The 22788-nt window shown below is 37.1% G+C and overlaps 1 protein-coding gene across 1 annotated transcript; it reads left to right on the forward strand.

Moving 5' to 3' along the window:
* The first annotated feature begins 570 nt into the window (after nucleotides 1-570).
* Nucleotides 571-16058, forward strand: sty (sprouty). The gene is made up of 2 exons (XM_068382102.1): nucleotides 571-760; nucleotides 12104-16058. The coding sequence occupies exon 2, from the start codon at nucleotides 12159-12161 to the stop codon at nucleotides 13152-13154; it is 996 nt and encodes a 331-aa protein (XP_068238203.1). The 5' UTR covers nucleotides 571-760; nucleotides 12104-12158; the 3' UTR covers nucleotides 13155-16058.
* The last annotated feature ends 6730 nt before the right edge of the window (nucleotides 16059-22788 follow it).

The following is a 22788-nucleotide window of genomic DNA, read 5'->3' on the forward strand; positions in this document are numbered from 1 at the left end:
TTGGCTTGCGTCTTCTTATTATAAGTAATATTGTTGTGAATGTGTTGATTTGGATACATAGTTTACATTGCGCATCATTCAATTCATATATTATTTCTATGGTTTCGGTATTTCAGAATGTGGTGGTGTGACATCGTACGGCTGGCAGCGGAGGATCCGCTCTTATGAATGAAACTAACGCCTGTTGCTTGTGGTGAGCCCACCTTTCCTCATTATTGTGTGAAATTTTGCATATTTTTTGTTTCCCTTGTTATTCAAGGACTTTAAATCATAGATAAACTTTTAAATCTCAATGATATTTAAAATTGTTCCTGATGTGTGAAATAATACGTAAAAAAAAGTTATGTTCTGCCTGTACTGTTTTACCTTGGATTAATACGTACTATTGTCAATTGGAGGGCTATTGATGGTGTCGTTATAAGGCAAAATAGACGCTTCTGTATCCTGTACTGCCTCCTGTATTTTAATTCGAGCAAAGAACTTTAGAGAGAATGGAGCGAGGCTGAGGATGTGAGTGAGCAGTTCCCTCCCCCTCCGATCCACATTGGACTCGCCCGTCCGTGTCTGGCCTGGGCTGGGCTGACGCCGCTGATCGTTCCTGGGTCCATATTTGGTCCAACTCTGAGAGGGTGAACACTTCTGCTGTGTACTCGCAAGGATTATAGCCATTTTTTGGATTATTTTACCGTCGATTACCGCTCTCGACTGTCGAACTGTGCTCGTTGTGGATTTAACTACTGATGCACATTTGTGGAAATAGGTAAGTGGGCCGAGAAGGGAGGTTATGGCCGTGCTAAGTGAGCAGCCGTTCATTCAATGACGGACACCATCCATCTCCCATTCATAAAAACCTCGTTGGAGAGATTTCTAAAAGGACTCAATCGCAAGGAGTACCGGACACAAACCTTCCCCCCCGTCGCAGACGACGACAGGACACACAGTGGTTGCATTAAACGATGTCGCAGCTAGGGCCAAAGGCGAAGAAAACAGTGGTGAAGTGTCTGTTAGTGTTGGAAATATGGAGCATGTGTGGTGGAAGAAGGAAGGAGAGAGAGAGAGAGAGGGAGGGAGGTTGGTGCGTCGCCACTAACATCAGTCTGGGTTTTTTTATATATATGAATTCTCCCTCTCTTAGAATTACTTTTATTAAAGAGTTATATATTACAGTAGTCTGTGTAATTCCCCCTCCCCCCCCCCCCCTCGAGTGATGTGTGATTATTAAGGGACAAGGAAGAATTAGAAGATAAAATGAAGAAAAAGAAAGATAATTTTATATGTCCACATTCAGAAGAAAGTAGAGTTTGTGAGTTTTCGTTAACAAATATAAAGAGTTGATATTTGTATCTTAATTAAGGCAAAAAAGCGAGGATGTCCACAGTGCCTATTATTATTATTATTATTATTATTATTTTTTATAGAAGCTATTTATATAACGTTCAGCAAACAAACATAAGAGTGATAGTGTCTGGTGAAGACCACATTTGAAAATAGATCGATTTACCTTCTTTTTGGAAAATTGATGAGCACATACTGTTTATATGTTATATATAACCGTGTATATATTTTATATATATATATAAAAAGACGGTAATCTATTTCATATTACCTTTTCTATGGAATTCACCCAGAACATTTTGTGTAGAAATGGAATAGACAAAATATTGAGTGCCTATAGCTCTACCGACATGAAAAGTGGTGTGTTATTCCCGTAGAATTTTATTTTCTTGGTTTGTGACAACAGTTGAATTTGAAAAACTAATGGAATTGATTGCAATGGAAAACCAAAACTATATTTTTAGACTTGTGAAATGAATGATGAATTTGACCTATTTTATATATATACAACCGTGTGAGATCGTGGTTGTGAAGAGATGCCACAACTCGTACATTGAATGGTTTTGAAGAGATGTCACATTGATTGAATTGGCTGCTCACAGTGCACGTCTATATTTTAAGAAATTGCTTGCATGTTTTATGTGCTAATTTAAGTTTTTTTTTTATTATTATTAATTTCTGAACAGATTTATGTATTAAAGTTTTACAGTATAGGATATAACGTGTTCTGTTTTCTGTAGGAAATATCTTTTCATATAGTTGAATGTGTTTGCGGAATCCCCTTGTTCAGTTTAGTTTTTTTTTTATATTAACGATTATTTTGGTATTTTAACGTAGCGTGTATAATGTTTAACAAGATGATAGAATCAATGTTTAATATTATTACTAGGTATGTCACAGTAACGACTTAACACACACACATATATATATATATATGTATATATATATATATATATATATATATTGTAGTTTACACTTCCTTGGAGCTATTTATTTATGATTTTATAATTCTGGGTAGTTTTAATTTTATCTAATTATATACATATATGTGTATAATATATATATATATATATGTATATGTGTGTATATATATATATATATATATATACTGAGCTTTTCTAGAAAACAAAACTTAGATTTGTATGTAGTATATAGAATGGCATTGAGAATCCATGGAGAGAGAGAGAGAGAGAGAGAGAGAGAGAGAGAGAGAGAGAGAGAGAGTAATCTCTTCTATGGTGTGCCAGTAACACAAGTAACGAATGTTCTAATCTATTTATCTTGAGCACTTGATAAGCCAACTCTCTTCTTCCCCCAAACTACCATTCATGAAGTCAGTGAGTGCACTTTGAGAGCGGGTGGGGGAGGGACCCTAGGCCTATATTCTTTTTCGTATTCTAAAATTATATATCTTTATAGGACTAACTAATATATCTTCTTTTTTTATGTTTTGTTTACGTTTTAAGAGAACGGATGGAAATTGAGTCATATCAGTTTTTACAAAAATATATATAGTTGCTGTCTATTTTTTGGTTGGGAATGGTTTATATATATAATGGTTTCTTTTGTAATAATGAAAATAGTCTCTCTCTCTCTCTCTCTCTCTCTCTCTCTCTCTCTCTCATATATATATATATATATATATGTGTGTGTGTGTGTATGTATATATATATATATATATATATGCCAATACAAACTTACAAACTCGTTTTTGTGCCTTTCAATCAGGGTACATCACCTTTAACACTGAGACTGCCTTAATAGTTGAAAACCATTCAGTCTGTGACTGGTTAAATCAACCTTGGGATGTAAGTGTATACACTACTGTATCTTTAAGGGGGGGCGGGTGTTGGCATATAGGCCTAAATTCACTATGCTTTATCCCAAAATTATAAATATTTTTGAGCCTGCAAGATATCTGTAGAATTTATTTAGGCTACAATTTTTTTTAATCACTTGTCCAATATTACTTTTGGATTAATGAAATTATTAAACGTCTTTGATAGAATTATTAACCTTAGTTTATGTTTTCATTGTTAATGCAGTTTTTTTTTATAATTATAAATGTTTTTTTTATTGATGATAATTATTATATAATAAAAAAGATATCACACTAACTACCGTTAGTCTTATAATTTGAAGTTATCAGTATCAGAATAGTTATTTTATGAATATGGATAAAAAATATTAAATTAATTTGAGTTATCAACGTTAGTAAAGGTACTGGTAATATAATTTTATGATTATATTTTAGGTAAGAATATTTTTTTTTCTATTTTTTTCATGTTTGCTTATAGTTATTTTCTCCTTTTGAAATGGAAAAATAAGTATATAGTTTTTTTAATTTCTTTTTAATTACCATGAACCGTAGCTATAGTCAATTTTTTTTCATTGGGGCATATTTACACCGACTCACAGGGGTGCCCTTTTAATTTGGAACAGTTTCCTGATCGCTGATTGGTTGGACAAGATAATTCTAACCAATCAGAGAGCAGGAAACGTTTCCGTGCTAAAAGGGCACCGTTGCGAGTCAGTGCAAATACGCCTCACTAAAAAGAATTGACTATAGTGAAGGTATACATTAACCGGAAGTATGTTTGTGTAGTGTATATGTATCATAACACAAGAAAGGAAGTTCATGTATAGTATTCATATACCCTTTAGGCCTATTTTGATTATATACATATGCGAGCAAATATTTTATATTTCTCATGTATGTTTAGGCTGAGTTTTGGAAAATAGGCCTAATAACTCTCTCTCTCTCTCTCTCTCTCTCTCTCTCTCTCTCTCTCTCTCATTGGCAACAAAGTTTAATTATAAGAAAATGATAATTGGCGTAACTGTGACAATAAAGAATATATTAAGTCCGTGCGCCCAAGAATTATATAGGCCTATGTTTCGAAATTAACTAGTCCAGTGATTACGTTAAATATGATTAATTAATTTGGTCTACTATTTAACACGTATTGTGATATTGTGATCCGCCATAGTATGAATTTGACTTTGAAAATTTGTGTGTGTGGGGGGGGGGTGAGTTTGATAGGCATATGTGTTCCCATACCTATATTTATATAGAAATGCTTGTGTTTATGAGACTAATAAATGGATTAGCGACCTGTATGTGGTCTCTCTCTCTCTCTCTCTCTCTCTCTCTCTCTCTCTCTCTCTCTCTCTGTTGATTATGATTTATGATGCGTTATCTGCGCCAAGGCCTACTGGGGAAATCTGAAGACTTATGTAGGCCTATTGTCTGAGAATTAGTAGGATTTTCTCCTGGAAATTCCAGATATAAATAATTAATGTGGTTTATATATATATATATATATATATATATGTGTGTGTGTGTGTGACAGAGGCTTCCCTGTAAGTAACAGTCTGCCTCTCTCTCTCTCTCTCTCTCTCTCTCTCTCTCTCTCTCTCTCTCTCTCTCAGTTTTAACATTTCTAAACCGTTATTCAATAACCTACTTATCTCGTTTGGATTTCAAGCTTAAAATGTTTTCGATTTTTACGTGATATTAATAATTTGAAGAACTCAAACCAAGTGTTGAATGGGACTATAAATTGGTGTGTGTGTGTGTTTGGCTATGTTTTCTCCAGGAGGAAGAAATCTCTTTGGTACTCGAAGAAATTCAGCAGTTGCCATAGCTTTGATAACTGTATAAAATAATTAAAAGGTTACATTCATTTTAGTAGGTTCTTGATAATAATCTAGGACATGTTCACTGCTACTGTAGGCCTATATAGTTGAAGTTGAAGATAGACGCGTGTTTAAATTAGTTCAAGTTTAGTTTAGTTTCGAGCAATTATTATTATTAAAAACTAAGCTATAATCTTAGTTTGAAAAGCATGATGCTATAAACTCAAGGCTTCCAACAGGGAAAATAGCCCAGTGAGGAAGGGCAACATGGAAATAAACAAACTACAACAGATGTAAAGAACAATCAAAATATATTTTAAGAACAGTAACAACATAAAATTAGATACCTCATATGTAAACTATATAGGCCTAAACTTCAAGCAAACTAGAAGATGATAAATAAGGTTTAGTTGGTAATAGAGAAATGTTTATATTGAGTTTGGCTTTAGTTGAAAATTGAGGAATGTTTAGATTGAGTTTGGGTTTAGTTGAAAATCGAGAAGTGTTTATAATGATTTTGGGTTTAGTTGAAAATTGAGGAATGTTTAGATTGAGTTTGGGTTTAGTTGAAAATTGAGGAATGTTTAGATTGAGTTTGGGTTTAGTTGAAAATCGAGAAGTGTTTATAATGATTTTGGGTTTAGTTGAAAATTGAGGAATGTTTAGATTGAGTTTGGGTTTAGTTGAAAATTGAGGAATGTTTAGATTGAGTTTGGGTTTAGTTGAAAATCGAGAAGTGTTTATAATGATTTTGGGTTTAGTTGAAAATTGAGGAATGTTTAGATTGAGTTTGGGTTCAGTTGAAAATTGAGGAATGTTTAGATTGAGTTTGGGTTTAGTTGAAAATCGAGAAGTGTTTAGATTGAGTTTGGGTTTAGTTGAAAATTGAGGAATGTTTAGATTGAGTTTGGGTTTAGTTGAAAATCGAGAAGTGTTTATAATGATTTTGGGTTTAGTTGAAAATTGAGGAATGTTTAGATTTAGTTTGGGTTCAGTTGAAAATTGAGGAATGTTTAGATTGAGTTTGGGTTCAGTTGAAAATTGAGGAATGTTTAGATTGAGTTTGGGTTTAGTTGAAAATCGAGAAGTGTTTAGATTGAGTTTGGGTTTAGTTGAAAATTGAGGAATGTTTAGATTGAGTTTGGGTTTAGTTGAAAGTCGAGAAGTGTTTATAATGATTTTGGGTTTAGTTGAAAATCGAGAAGTGTTTAGATTGAGTTTGGGTTTAGTTGAAAATTGAGGAATGTTTAGATTGAGTTTGGGTTCAGTTGAAAATTGAGGAATGTTTAGATTGAGTTTGGGTTCAGTTGAAAATTGAGGAATGTTTAGATTGAGTTTGGGTTTAGTTGAAAATCGAGAAGTGTTTATAATGATTTTGGGTTTAGTTGAAAATCGAGAAGTGTTTATAATGATTTTGGGTTTAGTTGAAAATCGAGAAGTGTTTATAATGATTTTGGGTTTAGTTGAAAATTGAGGAATGTTTAGATTGAGTTTGGGTTTAGTTGAAAATCGAGAAGTGTTTATAATGATTTTGGGTTTAGTTGAAAATCGAGAAGTGTTTATAATGATTTTGGGTTCAGTTGAAAATTGAGGAATGTTTAGATTGAGTTTGGGTTCAGTTGAAAATTGAGGAATGTTTAGATTGAGTTTGGGTTCAGTTGAAAAATATTTACGATGATTTTGGGTTTAGTTGAAAATTGAGAAATGTTTATAATGATTTTGAATTAAGTTGAAAATTGAGAAATGTTTAGATTGAGTTTGGGTTTAGTTGAAAATTTTTTACAATGATTTTGGGTTTAATTGAAAATTGAGAAATGTTTATAATGATTTTGAATTAAGTTGAAAATTGAGAAATGTTTAGATTGAGTTTAGGTTTAGTTGTTAATCGAGAAATATTTTTAATGAAATTAGGTTCAATTGAAAATTGGGAAATGTTTAGATCGAGTTTGGGTTCAGTTGAAAATCGATAAATGTTTATCATGATTTTGGGTTAATTGAACATTGAGGAATGTTTAGATTGAGTTTGGGTTTAGTTGAAAATCGAGAAATTTTTACAATGATTTTGTGTTTAGTTGAAAATTGAGTATTGTTTAAAATGTTTTTTTCTTTTTGTTTAACTGAAAATTAAGGAATGTTTTGGGGTCTAGTTGATAAATTGAGGAATGTTACATTGATTTTGGGTTTAGTTAAAAATCGAGAAATGTTTATAATGATTTCGGGTTTAGTTGAAAATCGAGAAATGTTTCTAATGATTTTGTTTAGATTGAGTTTGTGTGTAGTTGAAAATTGAGGAATGCTTAGATTGAGTTTGGGTTTAGTTGAAAAGTGAGAAATGTCTACAATTTTTTGGGTTCATTTGCAAATTGAGAAATGTTTAGATTGAGTTGGGTTTAGTTGAAAATACAAAACTTAGATTGAGTTTGGGTTTAGTTGAAAACCGAGAAATGTTTAGATTGAGTTTGTGTCTATATGGAAATCGAGAAATGCTTAGATTGAGTTTGGGTTTAGATAAAAATCGAAATGTTTAGATTGAGTTTTGGTTTGATAAAAATCGAAGAAATGTTTAGATTGAGTTTGGGTGTAGTTAAAAATCAAAGAAATTTTTAGATTGAGTTGGTGTTTACATTAAAATCAAGAAATGTATATACTGAGTTTTCGGTTAGTCGAAACTCGGGAAATGTTTAGATTGAGTTTGGGTTTAATTGAAAATCAAGAAATGTTTAGGCTTAGTTGCAAATCGACAAATGTTTAGATTGATTTTGGTTTAGTTCAATATCAACACATGTTTAGATTGAGTTTAGTTGCAAATTGATAAATGTTTAGATTGAGTTTGGGTTTAGTTGCAAATTGACAAATGTTTATATTGAGTTGTAAATTGACATATGTTTCGATTGAGTTTGGGTTTAGTTGCAAATTGACAAATGTTTAGATTGAGTTTGAATTTAGTTGGGAATCTATAAATGTTTTGATTGAGTTTGGGTTTAGTTGCAAATCGACAAATGTCTAGACTGACTTTGGTTTTAGTTGAAAATGCAGAACTTTCTATATTGAGTTTTGGGTTAGGAGAAAACTGACAAATGTTAGATTGAGTTTGGGTTTAGTTGCAAATCCATGAATGTTTAGGTTGAGTCTGGGTTTAGTTGAAAATATAGAAATGTTTAGGTTGAGTTTGGGTTTAGTTGAAACTCGAGAAATGTTTAGGTTGAGTTTGGGTTTAGGTGAAACTCTAGAAATGTTTAGATTAAGTTTTGGTTTAGTTGAAAATATCGAATTTTAGGTTAAGTTTGGGTTTAGTTGAAACTCGAGAAATGTTTAGGTTGAGTTTGTGTTTAGTTAAATACCGAGAAATGTTTAGATTGAGTTTGAAAATCGAAAAATGTTGAGATGACATTAATTCAAAATCACCTTTTTGAAGTTAAAGTGTTTTATCTAGTTGTGTTCAGATCAGTCTATATGGATTTAGTTGAGTTAGATAAAGATTAAAATTTTTGAGTTATTTTAATCAAAATATAAATGCTTAGGTTAGATTGAAATTGATTGAATTAAGATACTAACAAATTTAAGTTTGGAAAAAAGAAGCCTTCTGTATGTTTGAGTTGAATGTAAATTGAAATAGATTGTATTTGAGTTGTGAAGGTAAATTCAATTTTTTTTTTTCAAATTATTATTGATTTAAAACGTCAATGTGGTTTCTCATGTATAACAAGAAATAATTTCAGATATATAGGCCTTTGTCTTATATAGAGCGAGAGACAATATTTTCATAGCTATGAATACGAATTAACGTTATTGGAGAGAGAGAGAGGGGGGGTGTATGTAGCCAATAACATTAAGATTATCGAGAGAGAGAGAGAGAGAGAGAGAGAGAGAGAGAGAGAGAGGTGTATGTAGCTAATAACATTAAAATTATCGCGAGAGAGAGAGAGAGAGGTGTATGTAGCCAATAACATTAAAATTATCGAGAGAGAGAGAGAGAGAGAGAGAGAGGGGGGGGTGTATGTAGCCAATAACATTAAAATTATCGAGAGAGAGAGAGAGAGAGAGTTTGAATTAATATTCGGCTCAAGGGTAGTATGTAGCCAATAACACTAAAACTTTTATTGAGAGAGAGAGAGAGAGAGAGAGAGAGAGAGAGAGAGAGAGAGAGAGAGCATATGTGTGTTTGAATTCATATTCGACTCGATAGTAATGTCGAGACGATTATATACACAAATATCTACCCTCCCCCCCCCACCCATTTCATTCTTTCCATAGGATGTAGGGAGTGAGGGGGAGGGGAGGGAGAGATCCTGATCATTTCCTTGGATTTGGCGGGTTTCCTGTTCTCCTGAATTCCTTCAGAAAAAAACAAAGTGTTCTCTCCTAAGGCTCTCCCTCTTCTGTGTTCCCTTTAGGCATGTGAGCTTTATGGCGGAAAGCGGGTCATATGCCCTTCTTCCCCGGCAGGTAGTGTGAGAAAGGAAGTGTGAGAGTTCTACTTGAGTGGCCGACATCCGCTGTGCTCAGTCCTCTCTATCCCTCCTACCCTGTGTTACTCCTCACTCCTCACTACTCCCTACTACTCCTAGAGTCCTACTCCTCACCCATATCCTCATCACAAACCTACTACGACTGTCTTTTGTTTTGTTTTTGTTTCAGTTGTAATGTATTTCTCTTGATATATAGGCCTACATTCCATAACGCAGGCTTCTGGTAGCTTCCACGAAATCCCCTCTCTCTCTCTCTCTCTCTCTCTCTCATCCTGTTCCACATCGTTAAGGGACAGGCGAACCTCAGCCAGGCGCTGCATTATAGCACAATGCAATAGTCTTATTTGGGAAAGTTTGTGTTTAATTCTGTGGATATTTTTGTTTGGATTTCAATATAACTTTTTTGTTAGTTGTGAATTCTTTATGTCTAGCTTTTGTTTTCCAAGGTAGATCGTGAGTGGAAAGTCTCCCACCATCGTCAGTCCGCATTGGCCAGCGTGGTGATGAAAACTGGCCAGACCCCAGACATGAATAGATATGGTTGAGGCTTTTGTCCTGCAGTGGACTAGAAACTGTATATATATATATATATATATATATATATATATATATATATATATATATATATATATATATATATATATATATACCACGCCTATTGACGCAAAGGGCTTCGGTTAGATTTCGCCAGTCAGTCTCTGTCTGTCTTGAGCTTTTAATTCAATACTTCTCTCTCTCTCTCTCTCTCTCTCTCTCTCTCTCTCTCTCTCTCTCTCTCTCTCTCTCTCTAGGTATTTACTAGGTGGAAGGTGTGTTTTGAGTCCGTGGAGAGAGAGAGAGAGAGAGAGAGAGAGAGAGAGAGACTATACCCTTTGTAGTTTCTTCCCAATTGCCTTTATAAATCCTATGTTTTCCTCCCACTTCCCACAGTCGACCGAACCGGACGTGGCGTAAAGGATCTATTGAAATGAATTCCTGTTATTGTCCGATTTTCGTCCTACGGATGTCACAGTGGTTCTAGGGTCCTGTCATAAGCGCATAGTCTCAAATGGGTGTTTGTTTTATCTTCTTATTCCAAATCAATCGCTTTCCCCACTTACTGGGCTATTTTGTCCCTGTTGGAGCCCTTGGGCTTATAGCATCTTGCTTTTCCAACTAGGGTTGTAGCTTGGCTAGTAATAATATTAATAATAATGTGTAGGACTAAAGCGTGCATATGTTCATTTGCTCGTAGGCCTACGGAACATTTTTATTTACATGCATAGCATTGCTTGAAAGAGAACTAGGCCTATATGCCATTTTGTTACAGGCGAGGCATATACTTTCCAGCATGTAAAATCTACGTGCATTCATAACATTAAAAGCGTGAAACATACACTTCATAGCATATTCAGTGTAATATCTTTTATAATGTTAATGTTTTTCAAGATATTTTAATTTAATTGTTCATTACTTTTTATATCGTTTATTTCCTTATTTCCATTCCTCACTGGGCTATTATTCCCTGTTGGAGTCTTTGGGCTTGTAGCATTTTGCTTTTCAAGCTAGGGTTGTAGCTTAGCTAGCAATGTGTAGCTCATAGGCCTATGGCTACCAAATGTGCCAGTCCATTCATCTCTATCATAAAAGGTAGGGGGGCGAACCAGCTGTGGGGGGGGGGGGAGGGTGGGGGGGAGTCCTATCAGGATGGTATTGGTACCCTCTGACAGGAGGCGGATGGCGTCCATTCTCTTTTAATTATTGTTTGTGGTTTCTGTCGGAGGATGAAAATGGGATCCCTGGATCCCTGTATGGAGGGTGGTGCATGTTTTTGGGGAGCGCAGGATGGGGGGAGGGGGTGGGGGAGAGCGTAGACGTTAACGGCATTGTTGCCATTTACAGGAATTACCCTAGACTGAAATGCGTGTAGACATTCGTAAGGGCTTTCCCAGAAAATGGGGTGGTAACACTTGGGAAGAGGATTCATTTAATTGTGTGGCAATATCTACATTCATGGTGTATGTGGTCACTTTTTTCCTGTTATATATGTTATAAAACGCAAAATTGCTTCTATTCTATTCATGGTTTACTGGGGTTACAAGTTTTTAGTCCCTTGGGATAAATAAAATCGACTTTCTTTTTTAATGGACATGGTTGAGTTAGCTTTTCCTTGAAAGTAAAAATAGATTATTTTTAATGGAAATGTTACCACGCCCTTCTGGAGATCCTGTTTTGCCAGTTTTGCTCTTCCATTCATCAATGCGCTTCAGAAGACTCCAAAGCTCCTCTCTTATATACCCACACATTACATTCATAGATTATGGTGTATGGCATATAATTAATGGATATGAATAACTCGCCTACTGCAATATTTCAACTTTTTTTTCTGAGTTTTGTTTTAAGTATTTCCAGCTTATTTTGAGGTAGACTCATTCAAATATGTATAAGGAAGTCATAGGCTAGACAGTAGGACTTTTCACTGTGATAGGAAACACTTTCAGACTTGTGGTTAAAGTTGGATGAACCATTGTCTTTAATTTTTAGGAGAGATATTTCTGATAAAACATTAAGTCCTTGCAATAAATAGTAAAAAATTAATAATAAACTGCTGTTGATTTTTTAACATAATTGCCCTGTTCTTTGAAGCGGAAAACTCATATTTTCTTTCTTTTCGTTTTTAGAGTCCTGTGGAGCGGAGGCTGAGGACATGATGTTCATCTTGTGTGCTGGACGGTGATGTCACAGGATGGCCGCAGTCAAGGCGGGGGCGGCGCGGGGGGCTGCGGGGGGTCAGCCACCAATACCAGCCCCCAGGGCAGCCCTATCACCCTCTCCGTGCCCCGCCCCGACCACCAACGCACCACCAACTTGTATGTTGACACCCCCTTCAAGCACCGTGTGGCGCCTCGCTCGCGACCACAACACCACCACCTTCATCATCACCACCATCACCACACTTCGTCCTCATTGTCGTCCTCTTCATCGTCTCCATCAAGCGGACGAACCCTTGTGGACCTTGCCTTGGTGCATGGCGCCCCCGCCCGCACCAGCGGAAAGAGACCAACAAAGCTCATGTCGCCTACTGGAAGCGTGACTGGGGCGCCCTTTAAGGGCGGTAACAACAACAACTCTTCTATTACTACAAGTTCTATTTCAACGAACATTACTTCTTCGTCGTCATCAGCGGCGACACTTCAGCAGAGCGGAAGTAGAACTCCTGTCATCAGTAAACAGCCGGCAGCTCTAACCTTTACCAAGGGCAGACGGGATGACACTAGTGATGGGGAGTCTATTATCTGCTCCTGGTGTGGTAGATGCAGGTGCGAAGCCTGCACGACACCGCGCCCTCCTCCGGCCGCTTGGCTGTGTCGTAACAAGTGCCTCTGCTCGCCCGCAGCTGCTGTGGACTATGCGTCGTGTCTGTGCTGTGTTAAGGGTGTCCTTTACCACTGTGGTAAGGATGGTGAAAATGGTCTTGCTGTAGCTGCAGATCATCCTTGTTCCTGCGGAGGCCCGCATGCAATGCTCAGTTGGGCGTGTATGGCAGTGGCGTCAATTCCTTTGCCGTGTCTATTGTGTTATTGGCCTCTGACAGGGGCACGCCGAGTCGTGGAAACGACTTATCAGCGTTGCACGAGCCATGGCTGTAGGTGCCCGCAGGGTCGCAACCCTCGCCTACAGCCACCACCACCTCCGCCACCAGAAAAGCGACCTCTTCACGACTGTGCGTGAAGGACAGTGCTGCCATTACTAGGGGCTGCTTCTCCATTACTAGTACTGTTACTACGAATAGCTACCCAATCGCTACCCATGGTGGGAAAAGAGGAAGCGGCAAGTCTCCTTGCTTGCCTATGATACCCTCTCGAGCTTTAATGAATCCCCATGGTTTTGCCAGGGTGGCTGCCGCCGCTTACAAGCCTAAGCCTCCTCCTCCTCCTCCGCCGGCGGCGGGAGAAGAGAAGAGACGAAGAGCGGCCGAACATTTGGGCTGCTAGGCTATTGAAGTTATGCTGAGATATTGATGAAGATGATGACGACGACGCTGCTGGCGGTGATGATGTTGAAGAAGATGATGATTGCTGGTAGCACTGGTTGCGGATGGATCAAGCGCCCATCTTCTAGTCAGGGCCCCACCCGCCGCCAACGCCCACCAGCGCCCCTTGGCAGCAATTGCACATTCAGGGATCAAGGCCGAACCACCCCACCAGTTGATAAAGTGGGTGGGCGGGCGGCAGAGTCAGATGTGCAGGCGGTACAAACACCAAGCAACATATCCCATATTTCATTTGTTAATTTATTCAGACTTTTTATAGTGGTGTTTTTTGTTCTCTGGTAATATGTATGTGCTGTTGTGAACAATGCAGCAGCAGCTGCTGCTTCACTCTCCTCCATTTTGAGTTTCATAAAGACATTATGAGCAGCAGAAAACCATGGTCATCTTTGGTATATATGGAATTGAATTTTGCAGTTGGTGGTGGAGAGGCGATGGTGAAAATGTGCCAGTAAGCAAAAAGTCTCCTTAGCTGTCTTGAGTACAGTTGGTGCTGCTGCTGTTGCTAATGCTATTGCTACTACTGCTGCCGCTGCTGTTGCTTGTATCGTTGGTGTTAGCCGTGGGCTGGATCCTGCATCCACCCATTGCTGCGCCGCCTGCCACCCACACGCCACCCACCACCACCACCTTGACTGGAGTGGCCCAACAACCCCCAGTACCTTCTAGTCGATCAATTCATGTTGTTGCGCGAATGTTATAATAAATATTAAATAAATAATAATTAATAATAATAATTAATAATGATAATAATGAATATGTGGCGAAAAGAAGGCCCCACGATGGGACAGGACTGTGTTATCCTCTCCCTCCCCTCCCTCACCTTTTATGTTTCTCCCTCCTTTCATCATCACCCCCTCCTTCCTTTGTCTCCCTCTTCCCTCCCTTTCCCTCCCATTTGTTTCAATTCTTCCCTCCCTTGGTGACTCTGCAGTAGGGTAAAGACCTATGTAAAGCAAGCCTGGTATCCGGCTTACGGCCACAGAGGCTAAACAGATATCTTATATATACAAACCCACATATATAAATGATTATATATATATACAGTTCTCTCCTAGCCAATATTGCAAACATTTCTCCTCTTATGTTGTGGTTCGATGACCGAACTCTGGCTTCCATTTCAAATTGTTTGTGAAAAGCTGATGACCATTTTTGTTATTGGAAAATTTGTCGTATCGATAAAGTGTGATGAGGATACAGTGCTGCAAAATTGAAAATTTCCACAAGAAAGTATGCAAAGGAATAGCTTGGATGCAACTGAAGATAAAACACCTTGGAGTAAAAGTTTTGGTACACGTCAAGCTTTCGTTGCAACAGTGAAGACCCAGCGTACACGATGATGATGGCGGATATCATGAAGGTTTTTCCTCACCTTTGTACTTTGAAAAGGTGTCTCTGGAAAACGTCTGCGAGTTTAAATGGTTTCTGAGTCGCGTTTGTAACACGCGGATTGCATCACGAGTGATTGTTATTTTGTTGTTAAAATGATGAGTATAGCAGCAGTTATTAGGATATGAAATTACTTGTTACTCTTCATTTCTCTCACCTACCAATGCCTTGATTGTTGATTATAAATATTTGATGACAGGAAATGGAATGCTTGTAGGCCTATTGGATAATGTAAATGTTTTATTTTTCTGAGTTTGAGTAGTGTTATATGACCAAGTGATATTTAGAGTGGATGATAGGGAGACACAGCAGTTGTCGTAAATATATATACATAAATATATATATATACATAAATAGGGCTGGGATGAGTGAGAGAAAGTCATTACTCTGTGTATATGTATTTTTTGTTAACATGACTCAGTCGTCAGTGTCACAAAGTAATAACTAAAATTTAGTTATGATCACATCACGGTAGGCGCGAGGTCGCCTACGCTGACCTCGAACGACTCTCAGTCATCGCTTATCTCTGCCCAAAAGGTATTTTTTTATTCGCTATAACTAACTCTTCTTGTCATGTGATTTTTTTTTTCTTAGTGCTAAGGTATTCCAGGGGGTGATGTAACCCCCCCTATGTGACCTTGAACTTCAAAGTGGGGGCCTGACCCGGCTTTTTTAAAGATTTTTTTTTTCTTTTGTAAGGTCAACCTCCTCTTCTTATTCTTCTTCATGGTTCTGTATCATCATCCTCATACTCATCACCTTCACGCGATCGCCATTACCGTTTTCACCATCGTCACGATCACTCGCTATCACCGTGGGACACTGAATTTGGCCTTCTGGGCTGCTGCGGCCCCATGTACATCCATCCAGTCATCCATACATAGCCATCGACATCCATTCGTACATCCGTCATGCATCTTCCAAACTGTTGAGATAATTTTTTTTTTTTGGAAAGGGGGGCGGGCCGCTTTTCGTCCCGGTTGCTTTGTTAATAAGATTTATCTGACAAGATGTTTTCTTTGTATAATTATTGTACAGAATGTCTATGGAGAGAAAGAGAGAGAGAGAGAGAGAATTATTATTGGTATATAATTCTTCCCTGTGTGACTGCTTTATATGATCCAAATAATATAGGCAGTTATTGTAGGTATGTAAATACGGAATAATGAAATAATAACAAAAGAAGAGAATTATAACTGTGTCTGATTTAAACCTATCCTTATTTAGTGTTTGTTAATAGATTACTGATAGTAGAGATATGAAAATGTAAGAACATTGCTGTTGATTCTTTTTTCCACCACTAAAAGTAGAATTTAAGTGTAATTTTTGAAATTACTAAAAGAAATACTTTATCTTTTTCAAGTAATGACCAATAGAACAGGAAGATAAGTCCCCTTATTCAATTTACAAAAAAAGCCAAGCTGCAACCTTAATTTTTAAAAAAGTTTTACAAGCCTTCTGAAGTGTGGTATGTCTATGACCTTACAAGGCCATCATTTTCATTTATTCCAGATGAATTCTAGACCTTGGAATTGGTTAAATTATAAATAAGTGCTCATGATTGGTTAAAAAGTTCCTCATTACTATTTTATGTGAAACTATAGGAAGCAATGTGTCTATAAGGAAGAACCTCTGGTGAAATATGACTATGCAAATTGAAAGATCTCTCATCTGGATTTTATGACAAAAATCAAAGGATTTTAGCTATAATTATTATTAGGGATCCAAAAATTTTGAACATGTCAATTTTATACAAGTTGGATACATTTGAAATCAAACCATTGTTCTCTAATCTTGGGTAGTGCCATAGCCTCTGTACCATGGTCTTCCACTGTCTTGGGTTAGAGTTCTCTTGCTTGAGGGTATACTTGGGCACACTGTTCTATCTTATATCTTATTTCTCTCCCTCTTGTTTTGTTAAAGTTTTTATAGTTTATTAAGTGATATTTATTTTAATATTGTTGCTCTTAAAATGTTTTCTTTTTTTCCTTTCCTCGCTGAGCTATTTTCCCTGTTGGAGCCCCTGTGCTTATAGCATCCTGTTTTTTTCCAATTAGGGTTGTAGCTTAGCAAGTAATAATAATAAAAGGTAAGTATAAACATTGCTGTCCAGCCATTTAAACTATACTTCATTCTACACATCTTAGGAAAGGTGGTTTACCTTTGTCAGGCTATAGTCATTTACCTCCAGTTGAACTAGACCTATGAAGGGTTTTATATGCTCTAAATATGGGATATAACTATAGCACAAAGTGTATACATCCATAGAAAAGATTGCAATCAAATAAAATGGAAGATGGTATTCGGAGATTACATAAGCCTCTTGAAGGATGACCTTAAAATCCATGTTAAGAATACACACAGGTTTTCACGGAAGGATATCAAATACACAATGCACGGTACATGTATGAATGATATATACATATATACACAAATATATAATGTGTGTAATAAAGGATTAAAATCAAACCCAAATATCACTAGATTTCCTTTATTCATAACGCAGCTTTCAACCTTCTTGAATGGGACTAATGTGGAGTCCAGACAGCCACCCTTCAAAGCTCGCAAGAACGTAAACATAGCGTATGTTCGCGTGCTAGCTTCCAGAAAAAAAAAATAAAAGAAAGGATATTGGGACAGATAAACCTTTCTGCTGGAATTCCAGACCGAAGTAAAACAATTACCAAAAAAGCCTTCGTCCGATTGTGACATTCTGAACGGGTCAATCAATGTGGTAAATAGTGCAGCCGTGGCTGCCAGACGTACGATAAGCCAGCGGAACGAGGGAAAGGTTGTCGTCATCTTCTGAGCCAAGGCATCATCGTCCAAAATCTCTTAAGTTTTGTATTTCAGTTTTATTTTACAAAATTAGTCTTTTTATAGTTTATGTATGACATATCTGTTTTTGACGTAATTGATAGTTTACATAGAACATATCTGTTTTAACGTTGTTACTGTTTTTAGAATGATTTATTGTTAATTTGTTCTCATCATTTATTTATTTCCTTTCCTCACTGGGCTATTTTCCCCTATTGGAGCCCTTGGACTTATAGCATCTTGCTTTTCCAACTAGGGGTTGTAGCTTGCCTAGTAATAATAATACTAAATGGTGACACCAGATAATTTAAAAAGGTACTTGAAAGGCAGTAATTTTTTTTCCTGGTACGATTCTCATGAGATGATCTAAAGACCATTCGTTGACTTTCACCGTCCCCTTGGTCCAAATTAGGTCTCATTCCTAACCTTCATATTTCTAATCGATACAACAGGCCATTGCATTACACGGGGGGGAAGGAATGATTGATCATTCCGCTCAGTGGTGCAAACAATCTCTCTCTCTCTCTCTCTCTCTCTCTCTCTCCTTCCGGCAAAACACATAAGATTTATTCTTAGGGTAAGTCTTCATAGACTCATCCGTTTCGCGCTGAAAACACAGGACCGATTCTGAACAACTTTAAAAAGAAGCTGGGCCTTTTTCTATTTTTCAAGAGTGGCGCACAGCCACATATATCATGGTCGCAAGATTTAAACCATTATATGCCTATATGAGGAAAACACAAGCCTGTGCCAATGTCACATGAACAAGGCCTTTTATATCGATGTCCTACAAGCTTAACCAATAGTCCTGTGTCAATGGCAATTGAACAAGGCATGTTATATTGTTCTCATACAAGCAAAGCCAATAGTCCTGTGCCAGTGTCACAAGAACAAGGCCTTTTAGATCAGTGCCCTACAAGCAAAACCAATAGTCCTGTGCCAGTGTCACATGAACCAAGCCTTTTATATCGATGTCCTACAAGCAAAACCAATAGTCCTGTGCCAATATCACATCAATAAGGACATACATACGAAACCAATAGTCCTGTGACAATGTCACACGAACAAGGCCTTTTATATCGTTGTCGTACAGGCAAAACCAATAGTCCTACGCCAATGTTACACGAACATGGACTTTTATATTGACATCAAACAAGCAAAACCAATAGTCCTACGCCAATGTTACACGAACATGGACTTTTATATTGACATCAAACAAGCAAAACCAATAGTCCTACGCCAATGCCACACGAGGAAAGCCAACGACCTCCTATATCAGTCTCACATAAGCGAAACCAAAACGAAAATTGGCTGGCGCTTCATATGTAGAAAGCTTGTGTATCCACCTACACTTTTTTTTTTTTTTTTTTTTTAGAAAGAAAAGTTATTCTCCTACATCTCCGTGAACTTGGGGCCCGCGCACATGTGCGCTGAGCGCAAACACGAAAAATCATCGGAATATATTTACTAGTAAACAAGTGAAGATGCGGAACTCTGTAATTTATTTATAGGTGTATGCTGTTCCTTGGTATGAATGGGCTTCGTGCCAAAGCTACACCACTTTCTTACCAAGCTAGTGAGCGCGCGTGTATGCGCCATCTTTTTTTTCTTTCTTTTTTTATTCTTTTTTGTAGTTTTGTTTGTTTTACTTAAGTGACAGGAAGATGGCTTCATGCAGGTTCACTTGTATCACTTATTATTATTATTATTATTATTATTATTACTTGCTAAGCTAAAACCCTCGTTGGAAAAGCAGGATGCTATAAGGCCAGGGACTCCAACAGGGAAAATAGCCCAGTGGGGAAAGGAAACAAGGAATAATAAAATGTAATAGTAACAACATTAAAATAAATATCTCCTTTATATACTATAACCCCTTTAAAGATAAACTAGAGGAAGAGAAATAAGATAGAATTGTGTGTCCGAGAGTACCCTCAAGCAAGAGAACGCTACCACAAGACAGTGGAAGACCATGGTACAGAGGCTATGGCACTACCCAAGACTTCATCGGAGGCCTTTAAGAAGCACATTTCGTGCGTGTTACTTCTCTCTCTCTCTCTCTCTCTCTCTCCTCTCTCTCTCTCTCTCTCTCTCTCTCTCTCTCTCTCTCTACAGTATATATATATATATATATATATATATATATATATATATATATATATATATATATATATACTGTATATATATATATACTATATACATAAATATATATGTATATATATATATATATATATATATATATATATATATATATATATATACATATATATATGTATGTATATATACATATATATATACATACATATATATACTGTAATATATATATATATATATATATATATATATATATATATATATATATAAACAAATTCTCTCTCTCTCTCTCTCTCTCTCTCTCTCTCTCTCTCTCTCTCTCTCTCTCTCCTCAAAAAAAACAACAGAGGAGGAAACCCGTATTAGTGTGATCCGTTCTCGAGACCCAGAGATCAATTAACGGGCGTCAGAGGTCAAAGGTGGCGAGCGATTAACGTCCCTTTGACCTCTTGACAGACGGGTCATTCTTCCCTGGTGACGGGTCAAAGGTATTATGGCACTTTGACTTTAGAGGAGCGTATTTTGATCATACGCCAATGGAGGGGGGGGGGGTGGTGACTCGCGTTCAATTGCGTATTCCTTCTTACGCACGCACGAGAGAGAGAGAGAGAGAGAGAGTGCATTTACTTGTGAATATACTGTTCATGTTTATACAGAAATTAAATAGTTCGTGTGTGTGTGCACTAGAAGAGTTGGAAGACCTAGGCCTATATGGCTGAGGACTATGAAGCGCGAAGTAGGAGATGATGAATAATAGTTCGGGTGTGTGTGTGTGTGTGTGCACTAGATGAGTTGGAAGACCCAGGCCTACATGACTGAGGACTATGAAGCGCGAGGTAGGAGATGAATGGAGAAGTATTGATTTAAAAGCCCAAGATAGAGATAACTGGCGAAATCTAACCGAGGCCCTTTGCGTCAATAGGCGTGGGAGGAGATGATGACGATGATAGAGAGAGAGAGAGAGAGAGAGAAATCTGCAAAATTCTCAATTTCCAAAATTTAGAATTTAAGCGCAAATGTTTCGATTTTTAAGAACGATAATTTCTATAATTTCGAGAGAAAAGGCCTTAATTTAGAGGAGACAGGGACTCGTAGTTATTATTATTATTATTATTATTATTATTATTATTATTATTATTATTATTATCATTATCATGCAAAACGCACAAGAGTTCGTGATGAATGATGCTGAATTGTCATATAAACTCGAATACAATAACAAATATACGTTTATGGAAATATTTGAATCCCTAGTCAATAAATCATAGATTAAAAACGGTTCATTATCAAATCATAGGTCTAGTGACAGAAGAGCACAAGTTCAATGTTTCATTAATTCCGTTTAAAGTAAAACTCAGAAGGTTTGCATCTTCAGTTTTAGGCTACATTTTTATTTTGTTTGAGCAAACAGTTTTCTAAACCATCTTAGTTTGTAAAATTCTAGAGAATGTAGACATTGCACAATAATCTTTGTTCATATGGTTCCTGTCCTGAATGGGGTAAATTTAATATGTATATAGTTTGGTGATTAGTTATTGTAGACTGTCATTGTTTGTTAAATTCTAGAGAATATAGACATTGCACAATAATCTTTGTTCATAAAGTTCCTCTCCTTAATAGGATAAATTTAACATATATAGTTTGGTGATTAGCTATTATTCATATTGAAAACAATTTTAACGTATATCATATGGCAACACTTATTTGCCAAGTGTCCGTAACGTGGACAAAACTTTAGAACACAATCTATAATGGTCCATAAAGGCAGTTGAAATACTGCCTTAACTTCAGTTGCCTGGTGATCGTCTTAGTGTTTGTTGTGTTTCGCGGAAAGGTTGAAAATGGCATATGACGAAGCGAGAGTAAGAGAAACTGGTAATTTAGAGGAGGAGTGGAAGTTAGCAAAAGAAAATTTTGTTGGGATTGCAAGTGATGTATGTGGCAAGAAGGTTGTTGGAGGCAGCATGAGGAAGGGCAGTGAATGGTGGAATGAAGGAGTGAAGGTAAAAGTGGAAGAGAAAAAGAGGGCTTTCGAAGAATGGCTGCAGAGTAATAGTATAGAGAAGTATGAAAAATATAGAGAGAAAAAGGTGGAAGTAAAGCACAAGGTACGTGAGGCAAAGAGGGCAGCTGACCTGAGGTGGGGCCAGGGACTGGGTCAGTCATATGAAGAGAATAAGAAGAAATTTTGGAAAGAAGTGAAGAGAGTAAGGAAGGCCGGCGCAAGAATTGAAGAGACAGTGAAAGATGGAAATGGAAGGTTGTTAAAAGGAGAGGAGGCAAGGAAAAGGTGGGTGGAATATTTTGAAAGTTTGCTGAATGTTGAGGATGATAGGGAGGCAGATATAATTGCTGTTCCAGGTGTTGAGGTGCCGGTGATGGGAGATGAGAATGAGAGAGAGATTACAATAGAGGAAGTGAGGAGAGCACTAGATGAAACGAGAGTAGGAAAAGCATCTGGTATGGATGGTGTGAAAGATGAGATGTTGAAGGAAGGGGGTGTGACTGTACTTGAATGGTTGGTGAGATTGTTTGATGTGTGTTTTGTGTTGTCAATAGTACCAGTAGATTGGGTCTGTGCATGTATTGTACCACTATATAAGGGTAAGGGAGATGTGCATGAGTGTTGTAATTCAAGAGGTATTAGTTTGTTGAGTGTAGTTGGAAAAGTGTATGGTAGAGTACTGATTAATAGGATTAAGGATAAAACAGAGAATGCAATCTTGGAAGTACAGGGTGGTTTTAGAAGAGGTAGGGGTTGTATGAATCAGATTTTTACAGTTAGGCAGATATGCGAGAAATATTTAGCAAAAGGTAAGGAGGTGTATGTTGCGTTTATGGATCTGGAGAAAGCATATGATAGAGTTGATAGGGAAGCAATGTGGAATGTGATGAGGTTATATGGAGTTGGTGGAAGGTTGTTGCAAGCAGTGAAAAGTTTCTACAAAGGTAGTAAAGCATGTGTTAGAATAGGAAATGAAGTGAGCGATTGGTTTCCGGTGAGAGTGGGGCTGA

This window comes from Palaemon carinicauda, chromosome 10, assembly GCF_036898095.1.
Source record: "Palaemon carinicauda isolate YSFRI2023 chromosome 10, ASM3689809v2, whole genome shotgun sequence".
Classification (NCBI taxonomy): Eukaryota; Metazoa; Arthropoda; class Malacostraca; order Decapoda; family Palaemonidae; genus Palaemon; species Palaemon carinicauda.